The 20,256-nt window shown below is 47.5% G+C and overlaps 1 protein-coding gene across 9 annotated transcripts in view; it reads left to right on the forward strand.

Moving 5' to 3' along the window:
• The window catches only part of kif13ba (kinesin family member 13Ba), a 59,422-nt gene that overhangs the window by 29,896 nt on the left and 9,270 nt on the right, over positions 1-20,256 (forward strand). For all 9 annotated transcript variants that reach the window (XM_039794250.1, XM_039794249.1, XM_039794252.1 and 6 more), the window contains 20 exons: positions 171-305; positions 13,266-13,378; positions 13,787-13,898; positions 14,016-14,228; positions 14,312-14,422; positions 14,602-14,736; positions 15,318-15,448; positions 15,608-15,694; positions 16,064-16,254; positions 16,347-16,626; positions 16,824-16,986; positions 17,081-17,236; positions 17,527-17,676; positions 18,190-18,315; positions 18,582-18,755; positions 18,952-19,109; positions 19,228-19,360; positions 19,484-19,639; positions 19,756-19,855; positions 20,065-20,191. In XM_039794250.1, the coding sequence (XP_039650184.1) occupies positions 171-305; positions 13,266-13,378; positions 13,787-13,898; positions 14,016-14,228; positions 14,312-14,422; positions 14,602-14,736; positions 15,318-15,448; positions 15,608-15,694; positions 16,064-16,254; positions 16,347-16,626; positions 16,824-16,986; positions 17,081-17,236; positions 17,527-17,676; positions 18,190-18,315; positions 18,582-18,755; positions 18,952-19,109; positions 19,228-19,360; positions 19,484-19,639; positions 19,756-19,855; positions 20,065-20,191 (2,951 nt within the window). The remainder of the gene's footprint in view (positions 1-170; positions 306-13,265; positions 13,379-13,786; positions 13,899-14,015; positions 14,229-14,311; positions 14,423-14,601; positions 14,737-15,317; positions 15,449-15,607; positions 15,695-16,063; positions 16,255-16,346; positions 16,627-16,823; positions 16,987-17,080; positions 17,237-17,526; positions 17,677-18,189; positions 18,316-18,581; positions 18,756-18,951; positions 19,110-19,227; positions 19,361-19,483; positions 19,640-19,755; positions 19,856-20,064; positions 20,192-20,256) is intronic.

Genomic DNA, 20,256 nt, shown 5'->3' on the forward strand with positions numbered 1-20,256 from the left:
ACTCAAACTCTTCACCAAGTGAAGCAGTCCCTAAATATGTAAACATGCATAGAATCTCAGTAAATGTACTGTATAATATTCTTCAGTCTTAAAAGGTTATTCTACAGAGAGAATCAAAATGGGAAGATATTGTTATTCATGTATTTATTGCTTGATTTCTGTTCTGACAGGACATTGAGTCTCTGATGTCAGAGGGAAATAAGTCTCGGACTGTCGCTGCTACCAACATGAATGAGGAGAGCAGTCGTTCACACGCCGTCTTCAACATCATCCTCACACACACACTGAAAGACTTGCAGTCTGGGGTAAGATATAACACACCCATGCTGGGGTAGGGCACTGTTTAGTCTATATCCTTGATGTTCCACTTCCGGGATTGCTCCGGTGCTGCAGGAAATTCCACCGAATGCATGTATGTCCGTTTCCTTCTGCTTTCTTTGTGTTGGAATTTTAACCTCCGGTGGATTTGTGAGGACTATGGTTAACTGCTCCTCAGGTCTCTGCAGGGTAAATCCAGACAGCTAGCTAGACTATCTGTCCAATGGCTGGGTGAAAGACGGTACCGTACGCTGGCTGTGTGAAAGACGGTACCGTACGCTGGCTGGCTGTGTGAAAGACGGTACCGTTCGCTGGCTGTGTGAAAGACGGTACCGTACGCTGGCTGTGTGAAAGACGGTACCGTACGCTGGCTGTGTGACAGATGCACGGTACGTCGCCTGTGTGAAAGACGGTACCGTCCTGGCTGTGTGACAGACGGTACGTACGCTGGCTGTGTGAAAGACGGTACCGTACGCTGGCTGGCTGTGTGAAAGACGGTACCGTACGCTGGCTGGCTGTGTGAAAGACGGTACCGTTCGCTGGCTGTGTGAAAGACGGTACCGTTCGCTGGCTGTGTGAAAGACGGTACCGTACGCTGGCTGTGTGAAAGACGGTACGTATGCTGGCTGTGTGACAGACGGTACGTACGCTGGCTGTGTGAAAGACGGTACGTACGCTGGCTGTGTGAAAGACGGTACCGTACGCTGGCTGGCTGTGTGAAAGACGGTACCGTACGCTGGCTGGCTGTGTGAAAGACGGTACCGTTCGCTGGCTGTGTGAAAGACGGTACCGTCATTATGGTGTGTGAAAGACGGTACACCCGCTTCGGCTGTGGGAAAGACGGTACGTGATGCTGGCTGTGTGAAAGACGGTACGCACGCCTTGTGTGTGAAAGACGGTACGTACGCTTGGCTGTGTGACAGACGGCACGTCACGCTGGCTGTGTGGAAAGACGGTGCACGCACGCTGGTTGTGTGAAAGACGGTACGCACGTCTGGCTGTGTGAAAGACGGCACGCACTGGCTGTGCGTGAAAGACGGTACCGCGACGCCTGGCTGGTTGTGTGGAAAGACGGTACCGCTCACCTGGCTGTGTGAAAGACGGCACCGGTACGCCTGGCTGGCTGTGTGAAAGACGGTACCGCACGCTTGGCTGGCTGTGGTGAAAGACGGGACCGCCTGGCTGGCTGTGTGAAAGACGGTACCGCTCGGGCTGGCTGTGTGAAAGACGGCACCGTGACGCTGGCTGTGTGGAAAGACGGTACGTGATGTTGTCTGTAAAGACGGCACGCGACGCTGGCTGTGTGGAAAGACGGTACGCACGCTTTCGGCTGTGTGAAAGACGGCACCGTACGCCTGGCTGGCTGTGTGGAAAGACGGCACCGCACGCTGGCTGGCTGTGTGAAAGACGGTATACCGCTCGCTGGTTGTGTGAAAGACGGCACCGCTCGCTGCGGTGTGGAAAGACGGTAACTGCACGCTGGCTGTGTGAAAGACGGTACGTATGCTGGCTGTGTGACAGACGGTACGTACGCTGGCTGTGTGAAAGACGGTACGTACGCTGGCTGTGTGAAAGACGGCAACCGTAACGCCTGGCTGGCTGTGTGGAAAGACGGTACCGTACGCCTGGCTGGCTGTGTGGAAAGACGGTAATCGCCGGCTGGCTGTGTGAAAGACGGTACCGCTCGCTGGCTGTGTGAAAGACGGCACCGGACGCCTGGCTGTGGAAAGACGGCACGCATGCTGGCTGTGTGACAGACGGACGCACGCTGGTTTGTGGGGAAAGACGGCACGCACGTCTGGCTGGCTGTGACAGACGGTACGCACGCTTTGGCTGTGTGAAAGACGGTACGCACGCTTGGGCTGTGTGAAAGACGGTACCGCACGCTGGCTGGCTGTGTGGACAGACGGTACGCACGCTGGCTGTGTGAAAGACGCAATGCACGCTGGCTGTGTGAAAGACGGCAACCGTACGCTGGCTGGCTGTGTGAAAGACGGTACCGCTTCTGTTGAAAGTGAGCGTGTGCCGGTAAGACGGTACGTACGCTTGGCTGTGTGAAAGACGGTACCGTGCGCGTGGGTCGTGTGTGAAAAGACGGTAACATCACCCTGGCTGTGTGAAAGACGTACACCACACGCGCGGTTGTGTGAAAGCACGGCAACGCGACGTGGTTGGGTAAAAGACGGTACACGTAACGTGCTGGCTGTGTGAAAGACCGCCCGCGGCTGTTGCATGCAGCTTTGGCTTGAGTGGAAAGACGGCACCGTGACGTCGGCTGTGATGAAAAGACGGTACCCGCGTTGGTTTGTAGCGAAGTGAAAGAGGCAGCGTACGCTGGTGGTGAATTGCGTGTGGCAGCGACGCACGTCATTGGCTGTGTGAAAGACGGTACCGCATCGCCGCTGGCTGTGTGAAAGACGTGTACCAGACGCTGGCTGGTTGTGCGTGAGACAGTAATCGCACCCTACGGTGGTGGTGAAGGCACGCGACGCTTGGCGGGCGTTTTTGTGTAAAAGACGTACGACGCGCCGGCTGACAGCACGGCACGCATGCCTGGCTGTGAAAGACGGTAACGTACGCTGGTTGGTTGTGTGAAAGACGGTACGCAACGCTTCGGCTGATGTGTGAAAGACCGCACCGCTCGGGCTGGACTGGGTGAAAGACGGCACCCGCTCGCTGCGGTGAAAGACGGCACCGTGACGCTGGTTGTGTGAAAGACGGTACGTACGTTGGCTGTGGTGACAGACGGTACGTGCACGCTTGGCTGTGGGTGAAAAGGACGTATCGCATGGCTGGCTGACATGACGGTACCTGACCTGGCTGTGTGGAAAGATCGGTACCGGCCGCTGGTAGCGGTGTGAAAGACGGTACCGCACGCTTGGAGTTGTGTGAAAGACCGTACGCACTACGTGGGCTGGTGAAAGACGGTACCGCGACGCTGGCTGTGTGTAACAGACGGTACCGGACTGGTTGCGCAAGACGAACGGATGCGGCGGCACGGCGCATGGTTGGTGTGGTGACGACGGTGCACGTGATCGTTTGGCCCTGTGGGGAAAGACGGGTACGTGCACGCTTGGCTGTGTGAAAGACGCCCACCCAGTACGCCGGCTGGCTGTGTGAAAGACCGTACCGCGTTGGTTGGCTGTGTGAAAGACGGTAACCGGCTTTGGCTGTGTGAAAGACGCACGGTGCTTGGTTGTGGAAAGACGGTACGCGACGCGTTGGTTGTGTGAAAGACGGCACCCCGCACTCGCTGGCTGTGTGAAAGACGGTACCGTACGCTGGCTTGGCTGCTGTAGACAGATCGGCCGTACGCGACGCTTTGCTGGTGAAAGACGGTACAATGCAGGCTGGCTGTAATAAAGACGGTACCGCAACGCTTTGGTTGGCTGTGTGAAAGACGGTTTGCAACGCAGGCTGGCTGGTTGAGGTAGTGGAAAGACGGTACCGGCTCTTTAAAGACGCACCAGACGTTGGTTGTGTGAAAGATGGTATGTATGCTGGTTGTGCCCGCCGCTTTGGAAGATGCACGCTCGGTACTAGAAAGAGGCAAATCGTATTTGGTTGTGTGGAAGATGGCACGTTGTTGGTTGGTGTAAGACGTCGGCACGCTGCTGGGGTGTGAAAGACGGCACGACGCCTGGCTGTTGGGAAAGACGGTACCGTGATGCTGGTCGGGTGATAATGATCGGAAAGACGGCTGTAAGCGACATGAAAGGGACGGCACCGGGCACGCTGGTTGTGTGGAAGAGGGAAACGGCACGGTCGGCTGCGGCTGGTAGTAAGCCGGGAAGACGGCACCGCCGGTGTCTGTGTGAAAGATCTACGATGCTGGCTGTGTGGAAGGATCGGTAATCGTGATCGCTTTGCGAAAGACCGCACGGACGCTGGTTTATGTGATAAAACGGTAACGCGTCGCCTGGCTGTGTGAAAGATCGGTATGGTGATCGCGCTGGCTTGTGTGAAAGACGGTACTTGTGTATTGCGACGGGCATGCACGCTACTGGTAGAAAGACGGTAACTCGTCGCGGTGTGGAAGCCAACACGTTACGCTTGGTGAAAGACGGCACCGCGCTTGGCTGTGTGGAAAGACGGTAAGTCAGACGCTGGTTGGAGTGGAAAGACGGTAATCGCACGCTGGTCATGGTGAAAGACCTGGTAATCGTGACGCTTCGTTGTGGTGAAAGACGGTACCCTAAAGAAGGCACGACAAGCTGGTTGTGGGGTATCATGTGTGATAGACGTTTGTGTGATTGTGTCTGCGACGTACTGGCTGTGGGAAAGATCGGTAATCGGACGCGGCTGGCTGTGGGAACGGTAAGCAGACGCCTGGCTGGTTGTGTGGAAAGACGGCACGGTCAGACGCGCCGTTGGTTGTGTGAAAGACGCTCCTTTTCGGCCGTAACCTCGGACGCCTGGCTGGCTGTGTGAAAGACGGCAATCGTGACGCTGGTTGGTTGTGTGAAAAGATCGGCAACCGCTCATTGGCTGTGTGAAAGACCGGTAATCGTGACGTGGTTGCGGAAAGATGGGCACTCGGTACGCCTGGCTGTGCATAGACGCAATCAGATCACTGGCTGTAGTGGCAGACGGTTAATCGTGACGCGCTTGGTTGTGGTGACAGATCGGTAACGCAGATCGCTTGGTAGTGTAAAAGACGGCACGGACGCCTGTTGTGTGAAAGACGGGTAACCGGTGACGGCCGGAATTGTGAGTGAAAGACAAGCTACCGGTGACGCCTGGCTGGTTGTGCGGGAAAAGACGGTAAATCGCCGGCTGGTTGCGTGTAAGATCGTACCCGTTTTACGTGTGGTGTGCGGAAAGCGTGCACCGTACGCTGGTTGGGGTGAAAAAGACCTGCCATTGGCATTTGACCTGGCTGTTGCGACGGCCGGCACGTGCAGCTGGCTGTGTGAAGTCGGCCCGCCGCTTGGCTGAGCTCGTAACAACGTCGCCGTGACGCTTCGTGTGCGGAAAGACGGCACTGCACGGCTGGCTGTGGAAGACGCGTACAGTATCGCTTGTGCAGTGAAAGATGGTACCGCTCGGCCTTGTAGTGATGCGGCACGGTGACATACTTGGTTATGGGTGGCATTGACGCTGGTAAATCGTTGCGCTGGTCGCGTGACAGATCGGTACCGTGGCGCTGGGCTGTGGGAAAGCGACGGCACCGTGCACGCTGGCTGTGAAAGACGGTTATCGCGCATCGCTGGTCAATGTGTGGACAGGACGCAATGTACGCCGTGGCTGTGTGAAAGATCGTTGTACCGTGCCTGGCCGTTGTGTGGAAAGGATCGGTAACGTGACGCTGGCTGGTTAGTGCGGGAAAGATGGTAACCGTTGTTGGTTGTTGTGGAAAGATCGCAGTACCGCTCCGCTAGTTGTGGGACGGTAATCGTGCATTTGCGTGAAAGACGGCACGTGAGTTCTGGAGTGTGAATCGCAACTACGTTGTGCAGTAAAGACGCGTACCGGTTGTGGTGTGAGAAAGCGTACGCGTCGCTTCGGCTGTGTGGCTGTACAGTACGTTCATCGCGCTGTGTGTGAAAGACGGAACAACCGTACGGCTGGTTGGTGTGGTGAGAAAGACGGCACCGCTGGCTGGTTGTGTAGCGACTTTGGTAACGTATCACGCTGGGTTGTTGTGTAAAGACGGCACCAGCTTCGTTATCGTGTGTGCACGACGGTACCGCGTCTGCTGGCTGCGGAAAAAGACTGTACCAGCTGGGGTGTGGGGAATTTGGACGGTACATTGTGGGTGACAGGATCGCACGCGGCTTGGGGTGTGAAAGTACGTGCACAATAGACGTAGCTGGTTGTGTGCAGAATTCCGGGTACCCGCACGCTGATGCTTGGTGAAAGACCGTATCGTACGCGCTTGTTCGGTCAGGTGGAAAGGCGATCGGGAATCACACGCTGGCTTGTATCATGGCACCGCTGGCTGGTGGCTGTGGAAAGACGGTACCGTGACGCCTGGCTGTGGTGAAAGACGGTAACCGTACGGCCGCGGCATATTGTAGAGACGCGGAGCATGAGTGGAAGACGGTACCGTGACGCTGGTTGTGTGAAAGACGGTACTCGTGACGCTGGTGTGTGTAAGACGGTAATGATGCTTGGCTGTGTGAAAGACGGTAATCAGCGACGCTGGTTGTGAGCTGTGTGAAAGACGGTAACGTGACGGCTGAGTATTGAGCAGGTGTGTGAAAGACGGTAATCCGACGCGGCGCTGGCTGTGGTGAAAGATCGTCACCGTGACGTACTGGTTTTGTGAAAGACGGCAATGCCGGGCTGGAAGTGCGGTGCGACCGTGCACCGCTCGGCTGGCTGTGGTGTGAAAGACGGCACCGCACGTCTGGCTGTGTGAAAGAACGCACCGGGTGCTGGCTGTTTGAGGACAGACGGTAACGTAACGCGCTGGCTGTGTGACAGACCGGTACCGTGATGCTGGCGGGCTGTGTGACAGATCGGCACCGTGACGCGTGGCTGGTATTGTGTGGACAGATTTGCACCGTCACGCTTGGCTGCGTGACAGACGGTAACCGCGCTCACTGGCTGTGTGGAAAGATACGGCATCACCGTACGCTGGCGCTGTGTGAAAGATCGTAATGGCGGCTGGCTGGCGGAAAGACGGTACCGTACGCTGGCTGGCTGTGTGACAGACGGTACCGTACGCTGGCTGGCTGTGTGACAGACGGTACCGTACGCTGGCTGGCTGTGTGACAGACGGGTACCGCATCGCTGGCTGTGTGGTGGCTGCAGTAACGGTGACGCCGAGCACGCACGCTGGCTTGTGTGTGACAGACGCGTACCGTCACGCTGGCTGGCTGTAATGTAACGGAAATGCAACGTCTTGGACACTGAAAGAAGAGTTACATGATGCTGTTTAAATAAAGGAATTCATGTTTAAGTATTATTATTTTCTTCCTTTTTTTTTTACACACACCGTGGTATCGGCTTTAGTATTGTGTACTTTTGTTGGTATCTGTACCGAATACTAGATTTTTGGTATTATGACATCCCTACTAAATCCCCACTGTCAACAGAGTCCAGACCTTTCTATATGTACTACAACAGAAGGGTATGTGTAATTGTCTACACTTGACCGGGCAAACCGTGTCTGGTGTCTATCAATCACCCGCTGCAGTCGGTGGGTGAAAAGGTAGTTACAAAATGGGATGATGTCAGCTCAGCTGTCTGACCAGGCACTCCAAGAAAAGACCTAAATGACTAATTCTCCATCACTGACCTACTTAGGCTCTCCTACTTGCTCTCATTTCCAGCGAATCCTGTTAATAATTCACAGACATGACTTTGAGTTTGTCAGCTGATACATGCTGCTCTGTTTTCATGGCACACCCAGAGTCAGTCTTTAAGTTGGTCAGTCAGTCACTCAGTAGGTTCATCAAGCAAACAGCTAATACATAGCCTGTGTAGTCAGTGGGTGAATTACATAGCAGACATATCCTGTGTTAGCTAATTGCTTTAAAACTGCAGTCGATCCATGTTTCAAAGCAGTGAAAAACCGTAGCTACAGTAACACCTAATCTGTTTGGAAGCCTCAGAGTGCTTGTTAAATACTTGCACGGTGCAAAAATAAATGGCAGCTTTTGATAATCAATTTATCAATCATTTGATCAAGTGCCACACATTCTCTGGTTTCTGTTTTATACGATACAGAATTATTATAAGCTTAAAGATGAACTAATTCATTGATACAATCATTGCTATAGTAATCAATAATGATAATAATTGTTGGTTGCATCCTTAGAATTATTGTACATTTGGTCTACTAACTCAAATAACTGGATGTAATGTTTAATTACTTTTTAATTATATGCGGACCATCTTCTATTTTTATGTTCATAATCTGACATTGAAATCTGAAAAGTAGTTTTAGTCGTGTAACAGAAAACTCAGATTGGACAGATAGTCGAGCTAGCTGTCTGGATTTACCCTGCAGAGATCTGAGGAGCAGTTAACCATAGTCCTCACAAATCAGCCGGAGGTTAGAACGCCAACACAAAGAAAGAGGAAGGGGACGGACATCCAGCCAAAATGTGGGACATCCGGCGGAATTTCCGGCAGCACCTGAACAATCTCGGAAATGAAATGTCGTCGAAATAGACTATAATGATCATAACGTTGGAGCTCATCTGTGCCCCCTAATGGCTTAGCCAGTGTGAGGAACAGTGATGTAGGAACAGAATAAATAAAGCATGACTAGTAGCAAAATCAGCCAGTGCTAGATGAGTCATTCTGACACTCATCAGGATTTCCTTTCTACAACATGCCCTGCTCAGACTTGTTAACCAAACACGCCATTCAAAGTTCAGTCACTTTGAACATTGGCCCCATTTGGCCAGCTCTCAGTTGTTTGCTATTTTTGTTCTGTGCTTTGCTAAATCCAGTCAAGCTTTGGTGACTTAGTTTAGTATAGTGCAGAGTTAAAGAAGAATTGTTTATCCCTTTTTATTTCTAGGAGGATGATACTAGATAGTTTAACACATGTAGCGTGTGTTGATGCCCTGACACTTGTTCTGTGCTGGTACCTTAAAGCTGCGGCCAAGTAGTCTGATCTAGTTACTGACCCAGGTATCATCTCTCCTGGTTACTGAATCTCTTAAGAAAGGAAAATGCCGCAGTGGCTAGTATTTCCTCCTTCTCCCTATTTAATCAGCCAGCTAGACGTTAAGAATTGAATAGGACATTGATGTACATACTGTACACATTGAATACAAATGCAGAGACATACTGTACACATGCACATAAAAAATAAAGTAGAGGTGGTTTATTAGTTTTTATTTTCAAGTCGGACACCACCAGGTAACAGGACCTGGCACTGTATGTTATGTTAAAATAAATAGCTTTAATGATTGAATATCACTAAGTTGTACCTTCCTACTGTATGTACTGGTGTTCACAGTCCCCTGGCTTTGCCTCTCATCTATCTACACGTTTTTTTTTTTTGCTCCGTGTCCTAGATAGAAATCTCTTGTTTGTTTAATAATTTGCTTTACTCTAGGGGATTTGAAGCAGTACTTGGCTGATCTGTATGAGTAGGTATTTATCAGTTAGTCTTATGACCAGGTCTTTTCAGGATTGAGGTGTGTGTGTGAGATGTGCGAAGTCTAGTCTTATTTTTTACGATCAAACGTATTCCTTCTGTTTTCATATTATAATGGAATCCCCCCCCTTGGACACATACTTATTTTACAGTAACCGTTACACACTACTTCTGTATGCAACCGATTTGAAATGTGTGTTGTGCCTGTTTCTCAGTGTTAATTTCTTAAGCAGCAAATGCAGTTAACCCTAAGTCGGTGGATTTTCAGAGGTCACAGGGTTCTTATTGTGATCATTAAAGTATCAGAAAAGACAGAGAAGATAGACAGCTTTTTTTTTTTTAAGATAATTTTTTTGGGGCAGGGCTCCAGACTAACTTTTTGCCTTGGTTGCACTGGTGCGCCTAACTTTTTTATTTAGGTGCACCAGCACAAAATTTAGGTGCACCCAAATTTTTCCTTGCGTTGCCGTTAACGCTGAATGGCGATACACGATATATAGCTCTGTATTTTTTTTACAGAGTGGGCTAAATGTTCAGTTTTAAGTCAAAGCCACTATTCACAAGCACTTTTATTAAAACAGATTGTGATTAAAATAAAATGCAGGGTTTCCTTTACCAGTTTGAAAATATACAGCTGCAACACATGTAAATGAAAGTTATTTGAAATAAATAGCCTAGGATATATAAAAAAAATATACATCTCTGAGAAAGCTCCTTCACTTGTTCTCAACAACAATAACCGACTGATTAAAAGAGAAAGAGGACGCCCAGATAGCTCAGTTGGTATATATAGAGGTTAGACTCAGACCTGCGGCCCTTTCCTGCATGTCATTCCCCCCTCTATCCCCTTTCATGTTTTCAGCTGTCCTATCAAAATAAAGGCCGAAATCTTAAAAAAAAAAAAAACAGACCGAAAGAGAGGGGGAGTACAATGGACTGAAGCGTATGCTACTTAGAGAGTGACTGCTAACTCATTATGAATGGGTCCAGCATGGGTCGAATGCGCTTTGGCGGGTCAGCAGCGTTACACCCGTCTTGTGTAGGCTATGAAATGTCTGTATTGTCACTGCGCTGCATATTTTGAACTATGATATTCTGGCCATGGGTCACATTTCTCGCCCAGGTCCAGCAGGCTCCGTCTTACACGCTATTATTCAATGAACTGAAGTTAGTTGCATTTAATAACTTCTAATGTGTTTTTCGCCGTGGTGGCCGCAATAACAGAGGAAAACACCATACACCAATACAGGTTTCCCTCTCATACTTAACAATATACAGCTGTATTAATAACAATTAAAACTGTAGACAAATGTCAGCAGTTTGGACCGGCGGCGCTGTGTCTCTCCATGTCGCAGGGGAGCCGTGTGAGTGAATGGGGGGGGGGCTGGGCTGAGCGGAGGAGAGATCTAAACACAGGCACGGCTGTACAGAAGTAATGGGTCATGTAACGCAACATTAAACATATCCATATAAACGACACATTGCTTCGCACCGGCGCGACCTAGGAAAAATTGTAGTCGCACCCTTACAAAATTGGTCGCACTCTAGAGCCCTGTGGGGGCTTTTCACTTTATTAGATAGTGACAGTGGATAGACAGGAAAGGTGGGAGAGAGATGGGGGATGACACGCAGCAAACTACCGCAGGTCGGACTCAAACTCGGGCCGCTGCAAAGGACTCAGCCTACATGGGGCGCACGCTCTTACTGGGTGAGCTAGAGGTCGCCCCAGAAGATAGATAGCTTTTAAGGAAAATTACTGTAAAGTGAAGAGGGTGATTAGAGGCATTTGTTAAAAAGATGTTTTCAGTCATTTAAATGTTTATATTTTTACAAAGGTCACACCACTGAAGAAGATGGCAGATGCACTGTGGAATCCAGACTGATTGATGGAAGTATGAGGGTAGTGTAGGAGTAAACTTGTTTCCTAAACAAGAAGGGCAATATCACAGGATCTGGGCAGTGTCACGCACCTCAATGTTTGTTTGACGGAAAAACTCTTTCCATTTGAAGTCTTTTTATAAAGACATCCAGCAGATATTAACACCAGACACGTTTGACCATGGATTTTTAGCAGACAGTCAGATAAAATATATAGTTATTTAACTTAACAAGTGCACCTGACTACTAAAGGTGTGAATCTTCACTGATCTCCCCATTCGATTACAATTATCATGTCAGCGATTCAATTTGATTCGATATCACGATGCATTAAATACATTTTTCTATTAAAGCCATTTAGGATATTTAATTCATAGCTTTTCAAGCTTCAAAAACCAAACATTCTGCAGTGCTCTAATACTAAATAACTTGGATACATAAAACTACAGCACTGAGCACATGGCACTTTCTGAATGTGCAAAACATAACAGAATATGTAAACAGAAAGGTTGTTAGGCATACATTAAATTGTAAACAGAAATAACCGATTATGGCCTGCCGGATTATCGATGCAGCATCGTCCATGTCCACAATTCGATGCATCGATTATTTGATTAATTTCAACACCTCTACTGACTACACTGGCTATTCAAAGGCTTGTGCCTCACTGGTGTATTTCACGCATAAGTACATGATAGTCTATCAGGCTTTGTCAAGTGCTTCTGAGCCAACATGGGCTAGCTACTGTGGCTGATCAGGTCCACTGTAGACACAGAGAGAGGACTGCATCTGCTGATGTTGAGCTGCTGATGTGCTGCCTTCGCTGTGCGGCAGGTGAAGATCCGGTGTTAACATTCAGCCTTGTCAGCTACTGAGCTGTCAGGCTTGGCAAGGAGTGGATCTGTCCCAGTACAGATGGCAATGTAATATCCCCACCTTCAACAGCCCGCGAGAAGAAACCAAAGGCACCTGTCAACAAGAGACTGAAAGATGAGAAACCAAAGTCTAACAGAGCATTTTGGCATTTCCTGGTTGGTGGAATCCTAAGAATCAGAGAAAGCATAGAGAACGTCTTCTGAACAAAAGCATCCATCCAGTAAGGGCAAATTGAGGGGAGCTTTTGGTTGTTTATTTCTGGGTTGTTTGTTGCTGTCATGCTGGCAAATCAAAGTAATACCCTGCTGTAAACCCCAGCAGGAATGGCCTTGATGTAGTGCCTTCTTGGTGATTAATGAGACATCGGAGTCCTCCTGTCAGACCGATGTGGATGTGTGATACTGCTTTCAGGAATGTCAGCAGATCTAGATCTGCAAAAATGCAGCTCCAAGACATTTGTATGTCCTAGACCAGGGTGGACAAATGCTGCGTTTATGCCACCTCGGAATAACAGGCACCACCTCCTTGTTACGTTGTTTTTCCGACTGGCTGCGCTCACATGGTCGGGATGCGCGTTCTTCTTCTTCTGTTACATTGGCGTTTGGCCAACGGTTGGCCGTAGCCTAGAGCATCAGGTGTGTGAAAACATGGAGGCCACAATAACAAAATATTTTCTGCTGTTTTGTTATGCGAGCATCCAAACAGCACATCGCCAGGTGTTTGTTTGTGTTATCTGCAGGACAACGAACGGGAAAAGACACGGATAATGTGTTGTTTTTATACATGGGCCTATTTATGAATAATTTGAAACATGTTATGTCTGTACATGTTTCTTGGCAGAGGCATTTGTCCACAATAAACAGTTTATTGTCATTGAAATATGTTCAGTGAACCAAAGTCGCCTACATTAAACGTCAGTTGTCAACAACACGTCACCAACTGGGGAACTCGGGTATCAAAATCCAGCCCGAGTTTCCAACCCTGGTTCCCACAGGACGTTACGTGAATGGTGACGTTTTCAGATTTTTCCACCAAGGCGAGTTGAAAGCTATTTAGTTTGGACAACAACTGAATATACTGTAGAAAATGACACAATAATCCGACTTTCTTTCTTTCTCTCTCTCTGTAGACGAGTGGGGAGAAGGTGAGTCGGTTGAGTCTGGTAGACTTGGCTGGAAGTGAGAGAGCGGCAAAGACTGGAGCAGCAGGGGAGCGACTCAAGGAGGGAAGCAACATCAACAAGTACGCAAAAGCATTTCAACACAGACACACTTAACACACACACAAATACAAACTTAACATGAGTAGGTGTTTTCCCTATCAGGCTGTTTATTCGAGTCTAAACCCTAAATTGTCTTGCAGATGTTTTTGTCCTGGCAGTGTTACTATCTTTCGCAAGAATTTTGTTGTCATTGCTAGATTTGTGAATGTGTTGCTCCACTACAGCAAATTCACTTTTACTTAAAGCAGAGTATAATACTAAGTGAATGTCTCTGGAAAAACTTGAAACAAGCTTGATGTCGACAAATCCCAAAACACAAATAATGAGAGATGCACACACTTAAGGGACAGGGACAGAGGGATACCAACCTTTGAACAGATGCATAAAATGGAAAGCACTTGACCCTCGCGTTTTTGTGCGTTTGTCAGGTCTCTCACTACGCTGGGCCTGGTGATCTCGGCGCTAGCTGAACAGGGATCAACAAAGAACAAGAACAAGTTTGTTCCCTACAGAGACTCTGTGCTGACATGGCTGCTGAAGGTACATACACCATAAACATGTTCACCAGAGAGTCCCTTGTTTGACTATACAGTACATGTTCTATTTTTTATGTAATTTCTTCGTCTGTCTTCTTCTTGCATTTTTGCCTTTCTCCAGGACTGTCTGGGTGGCAACAGTCGCACAGCGATGGTTGCAACTGTGAGTCCATCAGCAGACAACTATGAGGAGACTCTGTCAACGCTGCGCTATGCCGACAGAGCAAAAAGCATTGTTAACCATGCCGTTGTTAACGAAGACCCCAATGCTCGCATCATCAGGGAGCTCCGAGAGGAAGTAGAGAAATTACGAGTGCAACTGACTCAAGCAGAGGTGAGATATATCTTTTCAAATCTTAAAATCAGTATGTAGAAATCTCTACTTTCTCATACTCTCAAATGGTGTTTTGTTTCCAGTCTTTGAAGGCTCCAGAGCTGAAAGACCGTCTGGAAGAGTCAGAAAAGTTGATCCAAGAGATGACCATCACCTGGGAGGAGAAGCTTCGAAAAACTGAGGAGATTGCACAGGTAAGACACACATGAGTTACGAAAGTTAGGAAACTATAAATACGATGATTAAACCAAGCATATTTAGCTACTATACATAGTCATTGCCTGTTTTCTTTTCTACATTTGGTAAAACTCCTCCCAAGCAAGAATTTTAGATACAGGATTATACAGTGTGTGAATATGATAACTGTTTGTAGGAGCGCCAGAAGCAGTTGGAGAGTCTGGGTATTTCTCTCCAGTCTTCAGGGATTAAAGTTGGAGATGATAAGAGTTTTCTTGTCAACCTCAACGCCGATCCTGCCCTCAATGAACTGCTGGTGTACTACCTGAAGGTACACACACACACTCATCATGCTTTACTTTATGCCTTGTAACTTATTTTCCATATTTACACAGAATACCAAACTATATTATCACCATACTTGAGTTCGCTATCTGTGTTTGACACAGTTTCCAATCCATCTGCCCTTTAAACATAGCATGTTGACTCAAATCTTCACACATGCACCTTATTTGGAATATAGAAACTGAAGTTAAATTTTCGTGACTAAATGTCTGAGTCAGTTGTCATCTGACTGACAGTGGGTGCTTGTGGAAAACAGTGTTTTGTGTGTTGGGAAGCCTCAAGACACAAATTATACCAAATTTGAAAGCACAAAAAAAAAATAAAGTTTAGGTTGATGTTGTGATGGGCTGGATCAGAACAGATAAAGTCATACCAAGATAGTCATGGCACGGGCAAATAAAGTTCAGGCCAGATTGCATTTTGCACAAAAATGGGATACACTTTACCAGCTTGTGTGTAGGCTTTACTCCAGTATACATGACTCACCTCACCACTCTCCGTCACATTTATTTAATTGTCCGACTCTCAGCTGATAACATCTAGTCAATCTTGAATGTTGTGTCTCAGGAACACACAAAGGTGGGCTCGGCAGACTCTCAGGACATCCAGCTGTGCGGGATGGGTATCCAGGCAGAGCACTGTGTCATCGACATTATGGCAGATACTGCAGTGATCCTCACCCCCTACCGCAATGCTCGGTAAGGAACATCATCATCACAGGCTGAGTGATGGGAACATGCAGCTGTGTGTAGGGGAAAAGCAAACGAGCAAGGCACCAGTGTTAAAGTTCTTTTACCACTAGAGACATCAGCTTTTAACAGTCAGTCCTGTCACTGCTGTGGTTCTTGTGTTTATAGGACATGTGTTAATGGTTCTCCAGTGACCAGTGCTCTGCAGCTTCACCATGGTGACCGAATTTTCTGGGGAAACAACCACTTCTTCAGGTAATTTTATGAACTCCCAATGTTTGAATGCTGTTTGCAATTTTAAATATTCAGTTTTTCATATGATGACCATCATGTCCATGAATATCTTTTTTTTTTCATTTTACATAAGTTGCACCTGCTTTAAATACACATATCTTTTTATTATACATTTTTTCTCAATTTGTTTCAGTTCTTATTTAAACAAATCCAGTTCTTATTATGCATCCCAATTTTGTATTGCATTCTGTCATTGTGTTCTGTACTAGCTCCTGGTGAGAATGATTAACGATATAGCCCATATTACCTAATCACTGACAATTGGGTTATAACAAATCAACCACCTGTTACCAAAGATAACAGTCAATTAACTGGACATCCTACCTGCAGGATCAACCTGCCTAAGCGGCGCTCTCGGGGGCCTGAGGATGAAGAGGGTGAAGGTAGTACGATGAAGAACAGTGGCAGCAGTGAGCAGCTGGATGCAGATGGTGACACAGCCAGCGAAGTGTCCAGTGAAGTCAGCTTCTCCTATGAGTTCGCTCAGACAGAGGTCATGATGAAGGCCCTGGGCAATAATGGTAAGGAGGCATGCAGGAAATTGAGTATCTCTATTCTGCATTGACAGAATATTAGTTAGTTTAGTCTCCTGACTTTTGTTTTATCCCGTCAGACCCCATGCAAGCAGTCCTGCAATCTCTGGAGAGGCAGCACGAAGAGGAGAAGCGGTCTGCTCTGGAGCGACAGAGACAAATGTACGAGCAGGAACTCCAGCAGCTCCGCAAGAAGCTGAACCCGGACCGGCTGTCCACCGGCCCCTCTGGAGGGCCGGTGTCTGGCCAGCAAGGTCCAGGACAACAGTCCCACTACCGCAGCCTGGAGAGACTCAGTGTGGGAGGGATAAGTCATTCAACCAGTGCTCAGAGCAGACTGAGGCAGTGGAATGAGGACAGGTGAGAGCGTCTGTGTGTTTGTGGAGCAAGAATAGAAATACACACCGAATTAAAGACTCTTTTTTTTTTTTTTTTTTTTTTGGTGGGGGGGGTGATATTTTATGTCAATTTGGATATGAATTAAACACCTCGTCCTTATATTGCGCCTCCTCGCCTCTGTCTCCTGTTCTTCTCTGCCACCTCCTCTCCTCCTTCAGGGAGGTAGTGTTGGTTAGGAGTCTGCGACGGCTGAGGGAGCAGATAGTGAGGGCGAACCTCCTGGTGCAAGAAGCCTGTTTCATCTCTGAGGAGCTGGAGCGACACACAGAGTACAGAGTCACTCTGCAGATTCCATCGGACAACCTCAACGCAAACCGCAAGGTCTCACACACACACAAGCATGTAGATACTCATGCACAGATTTGCCGTAATGGCCAATCCTCAAAGATATATCTGTGTGTTTGTGTGTGTTTAGAGGGATGCAGTGCTCAGTGAACCAGCAATTCAGGTTCGACGTCGGTGTCGAGGGAAGCAGATCTGGAGTCTAGAGAAGATGGAGAACCGTCTGGTTGACATGAGAGAGCTGTACCAAGAGTGGCAGGACTACAACCTCCATCACCATGACAACCCTGTGAGTTAGCTTGACAAACCTGCCATGTGAAGTCTCACAATAACCCTGCCAGGTCACTAGGACAGCACTGTCAGTAAGCAGAAGTATACAAATAAAGTAAACAACTATATTAATTAAGTATTGAGAAATGAAGACCCTTTAGTCAGCTTATGGAATCATAAATGATAAGCACTGTTGAGTCCTACTTGTGGTTAAAACATGCTAAAACTTGCATTTCAGTAAAACAAAGTTCTCCTATGTGTACATTCCATGTTCTCTTTTATTTTTTTTATTTTTTTGTTCTTGTTCAGGTGATGCGCTCATATTTCCGTCGAGCAGACCCGTTCTTCGACGAGCAGGAAAACCACAGTCTGATCGGCGTTGCAAATGTCTTCCTTTCCTGTCTCTTCTACGACGTCAAGCTGCAGTACGCTGTTCCCATCATCAATCAGAAGGGGGAGGTAGGTAGTCTTGTTGGTTATTTGAGTTATTTAATTCCTCCATCTCTTTTCCTTAATCTCCATCTCTTTATGAAGAAGTATGCAGGAATCAGAGCTCCCATTAGTCTCTAGACTTGTATTTTAAATTCTTCAATGATTTTTCTAAATTTTTCTAAAAATTCTAAATTTCAGCGCTACTTAATTGATATTTAATTTTTTTTCTTGTAATTTCTCTGACAACCATCCACAGTGACTCAGTGAGATCAGTAGTTCAAAGTTTTATATCGTTACAGACGATAGAGTCAAAGGTTACATGATGGTCAGATGATAATTGTGTTGCTACTGTAGAATGCTCGAGTATGAAAGCAAAATACAAGAAAAGTTGTAAAAAAAGGAAATGTTAAGCTGAATGTTCACAATTAATCTCCAAATGGTGGATGATTAGCTTTGGGGTAGAACTTACATTCACAGACACATTTTCTAGGTAAGGTTGTTGTTGGTTGTTTTCTTATGTTTACCCTCTCCTGTGGTCAGGTGACAGGGCGTCTTCATGTGGAGGTGGTGAGGGTTGGAGGGGGATTAGAGGACAACATGGCTGGAGGAGATGAACCCGATAACAACCAAGACACTGAAGTCCAGGATCGCAAACTGGTCTGCATGGTAAGACAGACAGAAACTCAGCGAGAAGTACATTATCTCTGTCATTCAGACCTGGGTCAGTCAGTATTTTAAATTCATTCCAGGAGCTTTGTTTTATAGTTCATGGAGCATTAAGTGTGTTCAGTTTACCTTAACTTTTTAGTATGAGTCACATACCGAAGTTGCAGCTACTTACAGTCAGAAACACCGGTGAAATACACTGGTTCATGGGAAAAAACATCCAGAGCAGGTGTTCAAATTACTTTTGACCTGTGGATCCTCTACAGATTAAGATCCTGCAGGCCACCGGTCTTCCCCAGTACCTGTCCAACTTCGTCTTCTGTCAGTATTCATTCTGGGACCAGCCTGAGCCCGTCATTGTGGCTCCTGAAGTAGACCCATCGTCCTCGTCGCCCAGCACCAAGGACCCACACTGCATGGTGGTGTTTGACAGCTGCAAGGTGAAGCCTGGGTGGGAGAAGGCGGACGACAAGTCCAGATTTAATGCTTTCATGCACTATGTTTGGGTTTAATTGTTATTGTGTTAAAGTGACACATACTATATGTAGTTGTAAAGAAAATCTTTGTATAAAAGGTGGTGGGGGACTGGTCAGTTATAAGTTGTTGGTATAAGACAAATCTTTTTTGGTCCTGCAGGAGGTGGCAGTGTCAGTAACAGAGGATTTCATTGAATACCTGACTGAAGGGGCAGTTGTCATCGAGGTATATGGACACAGACAGGCTGATGCAGGAAGAAACCCCGCTCTGTGGGACCTCAGCATTATCCAGGCCAAAACACGCACACTACGAGACAGGTAGACACACACACACAGTCACCTTTGACTCTTTGCATGTGTCTTGCTTTCCAGTCACATTTAATAGAACCAATGCACTGGTGTTGCCCAGATGTGCTGATAATGTTTGTTTTTGTAGGTGGAGTGAGGTAACTCGTCGCCTGGAACTGTGGATTCAAATCCTGGAGATAAATGAGAATGGAGACTTTGTCCCAGTGGAAGTGATTCCTGCCAAAGATGTGCGGACTGGGGGAATCTTCCAGCTTCGGCAGGTAAGGAAAAGCCCGAACACAACCACAGTCAACCTGGTCACAGCAGGTGGAATAAGCAAACTTCACCTAAAAAGCCAACTTCTAAATATTTCCGCTACATCTCCTCCCCCTCCTCATCTCCAGGGTCAGTCAAGGCGAATCCAGGTGGACGTGCGTTCAGTTCAGGACTCAGGCACCATGCCTCTGATAGCAGAAATACTGCTTGCAGTGTCAGTGGGTTGTGTAGAGATCAGAAACACCACAGCAAACCAGGAAGGAGATGAGATGGACAGTTATCAGGTAGATCAGTTTAATACAGCTCTGTCTACAGTCTGCTTGCCTCTTTCAATAAGTCTTTAATTGACTATCAAGTGACCTGAATCCCAAGGTGATTAACTCGTTGGTTTGTTGTATAGGAAAGAGACCTGGAGCGTTTGCGGCGGCAGTGGTTAGCTGCTCTCACCAAGAGACAGGAATACCTCGATCAGCACCTGCAGAGCCTGGTCAGCAAAGCAGGTAACACCAAAACACACACACACGAGTACACAAACAATCATAAAAACATGCTTACACTTTCAAAAGTCTGTAACACTGCCCTCTGTTCCTGTAGCTCTCACTGTTGTAGTGGTCTACATCCTGTTGGCATCTTCAGTATTAGGATAGTTACATTTTGGTGGTTTTTGGTGTAGGAAGTGTTAAATGTTTGAGGGTTGTTATGTGCACAGAAAAGACAGAGGATGACATGGAGAGGGAGGCCCAGCTGCTGGAGTGGCGCTTGACTCTGACAGAGGAAAGAAATGCTGTCATGGTGCCCTCTGCTGGCAGCGGCATTCCTGGAGCACCTGCTGAATGGTATGACGTGTGTGTGTGTACGTGTGTGTGTACGTGTGTGTGTGTGTGTGATTTATTTAATATTT

This window comes from Perca fluviatilis, chromosome 3 (assembly GCF_010015445.1).
Source record: "Perca fluviatilis chromosome 3, GENO_Pfluv_1.0, whole genome shotgun sequence".
Classification (NCBI taxonomy): domain Eukaryota; kingdom Metazoa; phylum Chordata; class Actinopteri; order Perciformes; family Percidae; genus Perca; species Perca fluviatilis.